This window comes from Schistocerca serialis, chromosome 5, assembly GCF_023864345.2.
Source record: "Schistocerca serialis cubense isolate TAMUIC-IGC-003099 chromosome 5, iqSchSeri2.2, whole genome shotgun sequence".
NCBI lineage: Eukaryota > Metazoa > Arthropoda > Insecta > Orthoptera > Acrididae > Schistocerca > Schistocerca serialis.
Genome location: NC_064642.1, coordinates 490,471,006 through 490,485,099, shown reverse-complemented (window position 1 = coordinate 490,485,099; position 14,094 = coordinate 490,471,006). Strand labels below are relative to the sequence as shown.

Genomic DNA, 14,094 nt, shown 5'->3' with positions numbered 1-14,094 from the left:
TTGTACCATGGGAGGGGAGAGTTAGACGAGGGTGGTGAGGGGGGTGAAGGTGAAGTGGACCTGGTTGTGGGAATATGTGGCATAGGTGGTAAGATGGAAGATGGAACGGGCAGCGAGGGCGATTTGGGAAAGAGTGTGTGAGCGCTGGAAGGGGTGTATGTTTTGGAGGATGATCGAACGGCATCGTCGAAATTTATCAGGCCAGGAGCAACCAATACGCGTGCGCGGCAAGACGCTCGCAGTTTGAGGAAAGCAGTGCTCGTAGTGCCCCCTGCTGGTAACGGCATACAGGCCTTCCGTGCGTGCGCTGTGGGCAATGACTGTGCTGCTGGTCGCTCCTGTGGCTAAAAACTGAAATAGATCTCAGCAGTGCGTTGCGTCGAGTCACGAATTGGAAGTTCTTGTTTTCTCTGCTTTGATTTCATGGTAGCCAATGCTGGATTCCAGGCGGCGCTTAGTTGAAAACCTGCATCCCTGTTGACAAGATTGTCCGCCGTTAGGATATGTATGGCCTCCTTAACAGCACAGTCCCAGAAAGATGACGCTGGGGATAAAATTTCAGTCCTTTCGTAAAACATGTGATGCCCCATGTCCAGGCAATGCTCCGCTACCGCTGCTTTATCGGGTTGCCCCAGGCGTGTATGATGACGGTGTTCGACGCAACGTTCCTTCGTGTCTGCTCAATATAATATTTTCCACAGTGGGATGGCATCCTACGCACACCACGTTTCCTAAGGCCAAGGTCGTCGTTGGCTGAGCACAATAAATTCCTCAATTTTGCAGGTGGCCACCAGAATATCGAAGGAAGTCTATTACTTATTCCTGAATGGTAGGGGCAGATGTGGAGGAGCTACAATAACGATGTGTTTGGAGCACAATACGCCGATCCTTCCTTGTGGTGGTCAGACATGGTCAATCGGAGCTTTGACGACGGGTTCGCCCGTCGGCATGCACCTACCCAGTCCAGTAAAGGTCTACTCGCACATCCGAATGCTCCACAAATCTATATACAGCACGATTCGACCAGCGTCCAAATAACCGAGAATGATGCTCCTTTCAAACTCTGTCAGGTCTGACCACACTCTCTCGTACGACTACGAGGTACCACCGCGTCCTTTACAGTTGTCACTCAATATCTGACGCTGATCAGGCCCTGATATACTTTAGAAGGGCTGGAAAGAACACTAAACATGAACAACAATAATGCACTCTTATTGCCGTTCTGTCTGTCGCAGAGAATTGCAAATCTAATCATTTATGTACACACATGTAGTGTACATGTGAACGAAATTACACTGATACCCGACCATGTCTTCTGGGTGGTTCACTTATCTGAGGGGGCAGTGTAGTTCAGAAAGTGGCTCTCCTCACTTTTCTTTTTTCCATTCGTATACAGATTCTAGAACATCCGAAATGAACAAGCTTATAACGTAACTGTTATAAGGGACCATCAAAAAGTTTCCGTTTGAGGACGTTGTTGCAGAGCACTGCGACATCGCGCAACTCTTATGCTGGTATATCTTCATTTACATCTACATGGATGCTCTGCAAATCACATTTAAGTGCCTAGCAGAGGATTCATCGAACCATCATTGCCGGCCATTGTGGCCGAGCGGTTCTAGGCACTTCAGTCCGGAACCGCGCTGCCGCTACGTTTGCAGGTTCGAATCCTGCCTCGGGCATGGATGTGTTTGCTGTCTTTAGGTCAGTTAGGTTTAAGTAGTTCTAAGTTCTAGAGGACTGATGACCTAAGATGTTAAGTCCCATAGTTCTCAGAGCAATTTGAACCATTTTTTTTGAACCACCTTCACAATTCCCCATTATTCGAATCTCGTTTAGCGCGCCGAAAGAATGAAAACCTATATCTTTCCGTACGAGCTCTAATTTCCCTTATTTTATCGTGGTGTTCGTTCCTCCCTACGTAGGTCGGTTTCAACAAAATATTTTCGCATTCGGAGGAGAAAGTTGGTGATTGGAATTTCGTGAGAAGATTCCGTCGCAACAAAAAATGCCTTTCTTTTAATGATTTCCAGCCCAAATCCTGTATCATTTCTGTGACTCTCTCTCCCATACTTCGCGATGATACAAAGCGTGCTGCCATTCGTTGAACTTTTTAGATGTACTCCGTCAGTCCTATCTGGTAAGAATCCCACAACGCGCAGCAGTATTCTAAAAGAGGACGGACAAGCGCAGTGTAGGCAGTCTCCTTAGTAGGTCTGTACATTTTCTAAGTGTCCAGCCAATAAAACTCAGCCTTTGGTTAGCCTTCCCCACAACATTTTCTGTGTGTTGTTTCCAATTTAAGTTGTTCGTAGTTGTAACATCTAGGTATTTAGTTGAATGTACGGCTTTTAGGTTAGACTGCTTTATCGTGTAACCGAAGTTTATAAGAAGAGACATGTGAGCAAGTGGTATTCGTGTCTCTCAGACTTGCTTTCGGTAGATGGGGAAACGTGAACGATGGCGAAGTTATTACCGAATGAGTCCAAACAGGACCAACGTGCTGTTATTGTTTTCTTTTTTGGCTGGCGTGGGAAAACACTGGTAGCTATCAATCTGAGAATGAACAATGTGTACGGGACAGTATGTCTGACGAAAACGACCGTTGTGGAATGGTGACAAGCGGTGATGTTGCTTCGTAATAGCGTAGGTTCCCAAACAGCAAACGTCGTAACGGAGAAGTTACGCAAAGTAGGATGGAATGCACTCGAGTACCCGCCCTGCAGTCCTGAACCTTACCCACACGATTATCACGCTTTCGGTCCCTTAAAAAAAGGCCTTGGAGCGTCGCCAATTTCTATCGGAAGAGGATGTGGATCAGGCAGTTATGGGCTTTTTCACGCAGCAGGACAAGGAGTTTGACCAAACAGCTTCAACCTGGTGCGTCGGTGGGACGATTGCCTCAGTGATCACAGCTATTTAGTGTAATTGGCCTACCGATTCTAGAGTGAACGGTTCTTTGAAAGGAAACTCTTTGGACGCCCCACATATTTTCGTAGGAAGTCCTGTAGGTGAACAACTTTTCTGTTGGCAGAAGTGCAGGTAGTCCTCATAATATCACTCCCAATGTATGTTGTACGTGACTATCCTGTCAAACACTTTCCGAACGGACAGAAGAGCTTTTCGCTGATAATGAATGGACGGATTTGAGAGCATCGGTGCCGAAAGCGAGCCGTTATTAACACCGACAATTCGGCCTCGTGCCCGACTAGTGCGTGGGTGTATGGGTGGTGGTGATGAGGGGGGGGGGGGGGGGGACGAGACACACCGGACGCAATGAGGCACGCGGAGCAGCGATTATGACGCGCGGAAGCGACAGCGGCAGCGGCCTGTCGGAAAATATAAAGCGGGCCGCCTAATTGGAAGGGGACTGTTTTGTGTCGGCTCGCTAATCAGCACGCTCCGTGGTGGCGTCTGTTTGGCTTCGATTAGCGGCTCTGCGGGATTACCGCGCCGTGGCGCCGTTGCTGCTACTCCACTGCTACTGCCGCCCCCGCCGCCGCCGCTGCCTAGTGTGGTGACAGTATATTTGCGGAAGACAGGCCGGCGGGAGGCTGCAAACGAACACACGTGCAAGCTGCGTATACGAACTAGGGAGCGAGGCGGACGCATGTGGCTTGCCGGCGAGCGGTCTCTCAAACACTTTGATGTCTGAGCCTGCGACCAACTACAAGCCGGAGTTTCGTGCGTCCGCAACTTCCGCTCGAATGGCCTCTCCTCTCTGGCATTCTCTGTGAGGCAACCTCCAGCACTTACTCATCACCCGCGAGACACTATCTTTACTCTCACGACACACACTGAGGTGACAGAAGTCATCGGATAGCGATATGCACATATTCAGATGGCCGTAGCGTTGCGTACACAATGTATAAAAGGTCTGTGAATTCGCAGAGCTGTCAGTTGTATTCAGTTGATTCACGTGAAAATATTTCCGGTGTAATTATGGCAACACGACTGGAACTAGGAGAATGGTTCAAATGGCTCTGAGCACTATGGTGTGTGTGTGTGTGTGTGTGTGTGTGAAATCTTATGGGACTTAACTGCTAAGGTCATCAGTCCCTAAGATTACACACTACTTAACCGAAATTATCCTAAGGACAAACACACACACCCATGCCCGAGGGAGGACTCGAACCTCCACCGGGACCAGCCGCACAGTCCATGACTGCAGCGCCTTAGACCGCTCGACTGAGCACTGTGGGACTTAACATCTGAGGTCATGTCCCATAGCACCTAAAGCACTACGTCTTCAAGCCACAAGTGGCCCATCGAAACCATCCGACCGCCGTGTCATCCCCAGTTGAGGATGCGGGTAGGAGGGTCGTATGGTCAGCACACCGCTCGTTATGATGATTTTCTGTGACCGGACCTGCTACTATTCGGTCGAGTAGCTCCTCAGTTGGCATCACGAGGCTGAGTACCCTAGCACTTAGAGGTACTTAAACATAACTAACTTAAGGACATCATACACATCCATGCGCGAGGCAGGATTCTAACCATAGACCGTAGAGGTCGCGTGGTTCTAGACTGAAGCGCCTAGAACCGCTCGGCCATACCGGCCGGCGGAATTAACAGATTTTGAATGCGGAATGGTAGTTAGAGCTAGACGCATGGAACATTTCATTTCGGAAATCCTTAGGAAATTCACTATTCCGAGTTCCACAGTGTCAAGAGTGTGGCGAGAATACCACATTTCAGGCATTACCGCTTACGACGGACAATGCAGTGGTCGACGGCCTTCACTTAACGACCGAGAGCAGCGGCGTCAGCGCTAACAATAAGCAACACTAGGTGAAATAACCGCAGAAATCAATGTGGGACGTTCGACGAACGTACCCGTTAGGACACTGAGGCGGAAGTTGGCGTTAATGGGCTACGGCAGCAGACGACCGACGCGAGTGCCTTTGCTAACAGCACGACATCGCCTGCAGCGCCCCTCCTGGGCTCGTGACCATATCGGTTGGACCACCAGAAGACTGGAAAACCGTGGTCTGGTCAGATGAACACCGATTTATGTTTGTGAGAGTTGCTGGTAGGGGTCGAGTGTGGCACAGACCTGACGAGGACATGGACCCAAGTTGTCAGCAAGGCACTGTGCAAGCTGGTTGTGGCTCCATGAATGTGTGGGCTGTGTTTACATGGCATGGACTTGGCCCTCTGGTCCAACTGAACCGATCAACGACTAAATGTTTACGTCTGGTTACCTGGACACCTGCATCTATTCATGGATTTTATGTTTCCAAACAACGATGGAATTTTTATGGATGACTGTGCACCACGTCATCGGGTCACAACTAATCGCTATTGCTTTCAAGAATATTCTGGACACCCAGATCGGCCGCCTTGAAACGTATCAGTGTGGGAGATAATAGAGAAATCAGCCCATGCACAAAATCCCGCACCGGAAACACTTTCGTAATTATGGACGGGTATAGAGGCAATATGTCTCAATATTTCTACAGGGAACTTCCAAAGAATTGTTGAGCCCATGCCATGTCGAGAATGGAAAAAGGAGAACCAACACCATGTTAGGAGGTATCCCATGACTTATGTTCTCCTCGGCGTATGCCTTTCTCACTTGTTTAACCTTTTTTACCCACGTCGCATTTCTAATTCATTACATATGGAAACATTTATATACGTCTCCCTTGCACTCACAGCTCCACACAGCACCTAATGGTCAAAATTGTAACAAATTTTTTGCAGCGTAAATTGGTTCCGCATTTGAATATCGAATTACGTTTTGCTGGCGTACGGTCGATAATTCAATGCATCGAAATGGCATTTGGAGTTCCTTACAAATTGCCGTTTCTCTTCGTATGAAAATCGTGTTTATAACAGATTGGCTTCACCGAGATGAAAGGAGGCGGTGGATAAGCCGAAACTATAGAAAAAAATTACTAGAAAAATGCCAAATAAAATCTAGCAGAATGTTAGCATGATGTGTATCAAAGAATTCCATTCGATCAGCGGGTTACGAGACTGAGAGATTTTGTCTAGGCTAAGTATTATGAGAGTTGTGGAGGTATATTTATGTACATTTTACTTAGTTAAATAGCAATGAAATCGTCGACTTTTAAAGTTGAGAAATATACAGCAATCAGTGTGAACTGAAAAGCTGTCATGGATAGTCTATTAGGGGCTATTTGTACAGGCAAGCGTTAATCATAATTTGACTTGCATCTTACGGCATTTATGATAGCCACAAAGTGGCAGAATTCTAGATAAACACATTATTAGCGACTGATTCCTATATATTTCTCAACTTTAAATAAACACAGTCGCTAAGTACGTCCATTCCATACGGTATCAAACCTGATCGTCTTTTAAATAAAACCAGTTAGTAGAATAGAGGTGATTTGACCTCGTGCTTCGAATGAAATATCTCACTTTCTTCAAAGACCTTTTCTAAAAAAGCGCCAAAATTAAGAAAAGCAGTGCTTTCATAATAGGCGTTGCGGGGCTCGTTCAGGGAAGCTGTCCCCAACGAAAAGTTTTGTGTCACAGCGAACAAGAGGTGGTTCTGACTTCCAAGCTATGTTCATAATGTTAGGCATAAATTGTAATTAAGAAACCAAGTACGAAAACTTGAACCACATGAAGAAAGCTGACAAAGAAAAGACAAGAAAGGGACGGATGATATCTAGAAATATTTTGTGGCAGTTGGAAGTCTCCTTCTACGTTGGATCAGAACCAACTTTTATTAAGTAAAATTTTAGGTTGTTCTTTACAAAGACGTTTTCATCTGAAGCGATCGATTGGATACAAGGTTAAGAGCTTCTACTCGATCTTAGACTGATAAAAAGTTTGGATAACTCAATAAAATTATATCAGAAAGTACGAAAAGAGACGAAAATCAAAGAATAGTGTTTTCATCAGTATGTGATACTGGATTATTACTAATCGCTGGTGTTGTTAACATAATACGCAAACTAAGCAGTTAGAGAAGTGAAAGGGAATTTTAGAATGTGAATAAAAAGACAGAATTGGGTTCACGAATGACAGAATAGTGTACGTCGTGAATTATCGAGGATTTCCAGTGTAAAAGAGGCTGCACACAGCATCTTTATGTAAGGCCTTCGACGTGCGACACAAACGCTGTCTCCGACGTTGCTTGGGAACTTCCCCCCTGTAGGCACAGCTGCCATAACCACATGATGCCTTAGCCCTTTGCTTGGACAGTGGGATAGGTGGTGGAGTATCGGTGTTTACAGCGATGGACAAAAGTGCAACGAAGTCGTTGTGTCATTTAGTATTATATGTAGCAACTGTTCACAGAGCTGTACTCGACGCCAGTACTGCTTTTATCGATACTGCTAAACTTGGAGGGATGTGCAAATAAATTTAGTGTCTAAATTATACAGATGGTAGAGGATCCTGCACGGAGTAATTTGAAGAGCAAATAATGTTCGGAAATAAATATTATGTATTTTTTATTTACGTCAACAAATTAAGAGTGAAGTGATGTAGTCCAATGAATAGTTAAAATAGCATCGTCTCGCAGACAACACGAGGCAGGACATCTCGAATAACCACCATGTAACTACGCAGTGATAGTAAAAAACGTCGTATTACTTGATACTGCATGCATTGCTGACTCAACAAATCATTCATCTGAAATATTTATTCCTGTCTTTATCCAAAATTCTCTCTCTCTCTCTCTCTCTCTCTCTCTCTCTCTCTCTCTCTCTCACACACACACACACACACACACACACACACACACACACGAAACAATAGCTACAGACCCTTATAACTTGTCCCCAAGGGATCTACTCACATAAAATGATGAAACTTCCTTAGGGATGCGGTTTTTTTTCGTCAGTGGTACAATTCCTTCGTATTGTCATCCAGACTTGAACATATGAAAACGACGTCTTTATTTTATTCCGTGTTAAAAGTCAATTTGGTGAATGTCTATACAGGCAGCTTACACATCTTATTAATAGATCTACTTCCATATCTCATTGATACACAAATTATTCATACCCAATACTATACAAACCAAACCAACGCAGCTTGATACATGATAGTGAGTTACAACTTTATGATGAGTGTCATCTCTATTAGTAAGTGATATTTTTATACAGCCTAGTCAGAAACAGCCTGAAAAGCTAATAAGGATTTATGTTGTGTGGGCTGTGCTGAGAAACAATTGTTACGAAAAAATGCCTTTCTTTGCGTCGCTTCCAAGTGCATTAGCACTGAAGTTAGGCATCAGGCCTTTGGGCTCGCAGATTCAAGCGAACCGCCAGAGATGGTGTCGCCATATGTAATCTTCGTTTGGTTTCCAGAAAGCGAACAAGAGGACGACAGAAAAATTGGTCGTAGCACGGTAGTAGCGATCGAACCCGAGCGAAAGGCTGAGCAGTCTCGTGTGCTATCACCAACGCTATGAGAACAACTGACACGAACTTTACCTGGCGGTTCATTGAATTATGCGCACACAGCAGCCTGATTGGCTAACTTCAGTGGTAATTAACTCGGAAACGGCGCAACATATCGAATTTTTAACTTAACAGTTGTTTCTCAGCACAAACTACCCTGCAACACTTTTACAAGCTTTCCAGACGGTTTCTGGCCACCCTGTATATTACATAAGAACATAGTTTTCTTGTGACTGACGTTAATTTCATACGCCACTGTACTTCACATTTTCTCTATGTTTATGTAAATATACGTGGTGTTAGAGGCATAAGTGCAGATACACTTACCGATGTCTGAGGACAGTGAACTGAATAACATGAAGTCAGTTTTTACTTTATTTGCAAGCTATTAATAATTGCTATTAGTTGTAGTATGTTTTATGGTGGTCAGTACCTTCAACTACTTGTTGCAAGAGAAAGACATCAATACTTATTTTCCCCTGTGCAGCAGGTCAGATGTTGAAGTGTGACCCATGGACACAAAATGTTTCATCTGAACTGACAGGTGAAGTCTACTTAGCGGCGAAGCTACGACCGTACAGAAAACATAAAATAATAAATTATGCGACGTGTTTGCGGGAAGACTGTTAGACACAAAGTGGCTACATGTTAAGGTATTAATGACCACAATATTGTAGTTATATCCCTAATGCCCTGTATGTTACACTATACATTTTGAAGCGTTAGAATGCAAAGGCTGTCTTTACACAAGTTGATAACTCACAGTTTCGTCGTGACAATCTGACAAAAAAAGTCGGGTATCTTTCACTGTGATATGTCAGAGGAGAACCACGTGTCCCTGCACATCCACACATTCTGGGTTGTTATAATCTTAGCCGAGCCAAAGCCATAATCATTTTCGAACTGTGCTTTTGACTATAAAATCACGTTTGTCTCGTGGTACATGGCATAAAAGCGGTATAATCCACAGTCTTCTAAGTTTAGAAAACTCTTCACCCCGTAATTCAGTTCCTCATAGTGTACTTCCTGATTTCTGGCAGATGATCTTTTGGAGGAATCACTGACGGTTCCTCTGTTCAGTCAGCCATTACTCGTTCAGTTAATCCTGCTGACGTACTATTTTCAAATATTTCGAAGTGCACTTTCATGTAAGCAACATTACGTTAAAACCTTGTTCTCAGGGGCGATGGGATTAAAACCAAATAATCCTTTATGCTATACGTTCTTTCAGGTACCAAACAGCCAGCATCGCCAGAATAGTTATTGCTGTTGTATGCAGCGTGGTCAGAAATAGTCTGAAAAGCTTGTAAGTGTTTAGCAGGTCGGCTGCGTTGCGAAAGAATTCTTAAGAAAAAATTTGATACATTGTCCTACTATCGATTTCATATTCAAGCAGCCCGCCAATGTTCTAGACGTGTTCTTCATTTTGTTTCCTAACTTAAATTTATCACTTCTGAAAAAGTCAATGAGCGTTTAAACAAGTAGTAACTCACGGACTCATAGATGTCTGTGTATTACTTCGTTTTAGCGCGTGCTAGTACTTGAATTTGTGCGCCCGACGACGCGGCTAACCTCAGTGCTAAATAACTCGGAAACCATACGTGCGTATCAACTTTCTTTTAATTAACAATTATTTAACATCACAACCTTTCCTGCAACACCCTTATAAGCTTTCAAGATTGTTTCTGACACCCCTGTATCTGTTCGTTACCGTCCATTTAAAATGTTTCAGAACTGCTGTCAATTCTGCTGTCAGTATCATGGCTTCCTTTAACTGTTTGTGTTGTCTTCTTCTCTGTGTCATCCTAAAATGCACTCCCGACTTCAAACTCTTTCTTGGATGCGCTGACATACATCATCGTCCTGTTTCTATAGCTCAGAGTTCAGTGAACGGGGCGTTCTTATCAGTGTTGTCACTGTCGTGTGCGTCGATCTCCGATTTAATTCCAGGGAATTCCGCATGCCCGCCTACTGCACTGGCGCAGATCCAGACGAATTTTTCTCGGGAGACTCACCTCGCACGATTTTTGTCGTCCGTTGCCGGTTAATGCAAATAAGCCTATATAGGCGTCGCCTGACAGATGAATACGACGGTAGTTTCCTCCGCGGGAGCTGATGATGCATGAACCCTGACGGTTCTGCGGACGGGTATGATATTTTCGCTCGCGGAGTTATCTGCCTCGACAGGCGATCAGATTGGCCGCGGCAGCGGCAGCATTAACTCGTTGCCGCCGACATCACATTTGAGAGGGCGGTCGTCATATGTCGCGCGCTTGTATTCAAATGCGGCGAATACATCATCGCAGCGACTGATACCCCGCCAGCCGTTCGGGTCGACCGCGCCGCTCCCGATCACACGCTGGTGGAGTAGCGTAACGCGTATTTACTGCCGCGCTGCACCGCGGCTACCGAGCGAGAGGCAAAGTGCCAGGGTTGCCGACCCGCGACACACGTCAGCCGACAGCCTCACACCCACTGCCGCGGCCGTGTCTGTCACATAACGACTCGTGTGCTTGGCTGGCGGTGTGCCACCAACGCGGACTGTTCTTACGCGGGGAAGTTGTTCGACAGCATGCTCCACCGTCGATTCATGGCGAAGAGGTGAACATGTGGAGTCTCTTTGTAAATTCACTGGTGCACATAACTTAAGGGGAGTAGGACGTCAAACTGGCCGACTTGGAGCAGGAGAGGCACCACAGGACATTTAAATTTCCACTGTCTGTACTTTTACAAATAAATTCATAAAACTTTGTCAGCATGACCAGGAACGGTTCATCATTCACGCTCATAGCAGTGGAAGTTCAAAAATTTAACAAATTTTTTTTTACATGTGAAATTTCATCATTTTTTCACTTACTATTGGCTGCACTCGTTGCTATAGGTACACCTTTCTTCATAAGTAAAGGAGATTCTTCGATGAATTTTGCACAGCTTACAGGTGAAACTTCCTGGCAGATTAAAACTGTGTGCCCGACCGAGACTCGAACTCGAGACCTTTGCCTTTCGCTGGCAAGTACTCTACCATCTTTTTTTTATTTTAGTTTTCAATTCGTTCTCTTTAGTTCGTTGTATCTGCTCTTAGCGGACGTCGTAAGACATCCGTTTAAGTTCGTTGTTGATCTGTTAACTCAGTTTTTTTATTACAGAGGGCACGTTACCCTCTGACCGAACACGCTGAGCTACCGTGCCGGCTTTTACTTCTGCCATTATCTCGTCTCCTACCTTCCAAACTTTACAGAAGCTCTCCTGCGAACCTTGCACTCCTGAAAGAAAGGATACTGCGGAGACATGGCTTAGCCACTGCCTAGTTCTGCAAGGTTCGCAGGAGAGCTTCTGTAAAGTTTGGAAGGTAGGAGACGAGGTACTGGCAGAAGTAAAGCTGTGAGGACCGCGCGTGAGTCGTGCTTGGGAAGCTCAGGTGGTAGAGCACTCTCCCGCGAAAGGCAAAGGTACCGAGTTCGAGTCTCGGTTGGGCACACATTTTAATCTGCCAGGAAGTTTCATATCAGCGCACACTCCGCTGCAGAGTGAAAATCTCATTCTGCATACTTACAGGTGTATGAAACTCTAGAATTTTCCAAATCTATTAAAAACTGTGCTAAAAATTGAGATGATAACCATAAAATTTGAGTTTTTTTCTAAACATGAAGTTTAAAATATAACAGCTCATTCATTTCTTCATTAATTAAATAAATTCTAGAGTTTCATACACCTGTAAGTATGGTTTGTATGCTGTGCAAAATTCATCGAAGAATCTCTCCTACTTGTGAAGAAAAGTGTACCTATAGCAACAAATGCAGCCAATAGTTAGTGAAAAAATGATGAAATTTCACACGTAAAAAAATTTGTTTTGTTATACTTTTGAACTTAACATTGCTATGAGTTTGAATCCTGAATCCTTCCTGATCGTGTTGACAAAGTTTTATGAATTTATTTGTAAAAGTACAGACAGTGGAAATTAAAATGTCCTGTGGTGCCTCTCCTGCTCCAAGTCGGCCCGTTTGACGTCCTACCCCCCTTAAGGACCAAAGTAACTTTCGCATAACGTGGCGCTACCAAGTAATGTAGCTCGATGAAACCTGGATCATACGAGGGTGAGTCAAATGAAAACCTTAAACATTTTTTAAAAATATTATTTATTGTGCAGATGTGGTACAAAGCTGTATCAGTTTTCAACATAATCTCCCCCACGCTCAATACAAGTCCTCCAGCACTTACAAAATGCATAAATTCTTTAAGAAAAAAATTCTTTTGGTAGTGCGCCCAACCACTTATGCACCGCGTGGCGTACCTCTTCGATTGTTCAATTGTGTGTGAAATCTTATGGGACTTAATTGCTAAGGTCATCAGTCCCTAGGCTTACACACTACTTAAGCTAAATTATCCTGAGGACAAACACACACACGCATGCCCGAGGGAGGACTCGAACCTCCGCCGGGACCAGTCGCACAGTCCATGACCTTACCTCTTCAGCAGAAAGGAACTTCTTTCCTCCCATTGCGTCTTTGAGTGGTTCAAACATATGGAAATCCCTTGGGGCAAGGTCTGGTGAGTATGCTGTATGAGGAAGACACTCAAAATGCAGGTCTGTGATTGTTGCAACTGTTGTACGGGCAGTGTGGGGCCTTGCATTTTCATGTTGCAAAAAGACACCTGCTGACAGCAATCCTCGTCGCTTTACATCTACATCTACATACATACATCGCAATCCACCATACGGTGCGTGGCGGAGGGTACCTCGTACCACAACTAGCATCTTCTCTCCCTGTTCCACTCCCAAACGGAACGAGAGAAAAATGACTGCCTAATATGCCTCTGTACGAGCCCTAATCTTTCTTATCTTTGTGGTCTTTCCGCGAAATGTAAGTTGGTGGCAGTAAAATTGTACTGCAGTCAGCCTCAAATGCTGGTTCTCTAAAGTTCCTCAGTAGCGATTCACGAAAAGAACTACTCCTTTCCTCTAGAGACTCCCACCCGAGTTACTGAAGCATTTCCGTAACACTTGCGTGATGATCAAACCTACCAGTAACAAATCTAGCAGCCCGCCTCGGAATTGCTTCTATGCCCTCTCTCAATCCGACCTGAAGGGATCCCAAACGCTGGAGCAGTACTCAAGAATAGGTCGTATTAGTGTTTTATAAGCGGTCTCCTTTACAGATGAACCACATCTTCCCAAAATTCCAGCAATGAACCGAAGACGACTATCCGCCTTCCCCATAACTGCCATTACATGCTTGTCCCACTTCATATCACTCTGCAATGTTACGCCCAAATATTTAATCGATGTGACTGCGTTAAGCAATGCACTACTAATGGAGTATTAAAACATTGCGGGATTCTTTTTCCTATTCATCTGCATTAATTTACAATTATCTGTATTTAGAGTTAGCTGCCATTCTTTACACCAATCACAAATCCTGTCCAAGTCATCTTGTATCCTCCTACAGTCACTCAACGTCGACACCTTCCCGTACACCACAGCATCATCAGCAAACAGCCGCACATTGCTATCCACCCTACCCCAAAGATCATTTATGTAGATAGAAAACAACAGCGGACATACCACACTTCCCTGGGGCACTCCAGATGATACCCTCACCTCCGATGAACACTCACCATCGAGAACAACGAACTGGGTTCTATTACTTAACAAGTCTTCGAGCCACTCAAGTGTACCGTACTCAGATGATTTTTTAGGGGTCTCTCT

The 14,094-nt window shown here is 44.8% G+C and overlaps 1 protein-coding gene across 1 annotated transcript in view; it reads right to left on the bottom strand.

Annotated features, from left to right (window-relative positions):
* Positions 1 to 14,094, bottom strand: part of LOC126482026 (dual specificity calcium/calmodulin-dependent 3',5'-cyclic nucleotide phosphodiesterase 1-like) — a 671,133-nt gene that overhangs the window by 597,440 nt on the left and 59,599 nt on the right. The window contains exon 2 of the mRNA XM_050105997.1: positions 3,450 to 3,554. Coding sequence (XP_049961954.1) covers positions 3,450 to 3,554 — 105 coding nt within the window. The remainder of the gene's footprint in view (positions 1 to 3,449; positions 3,555 to 14,094) is intronic.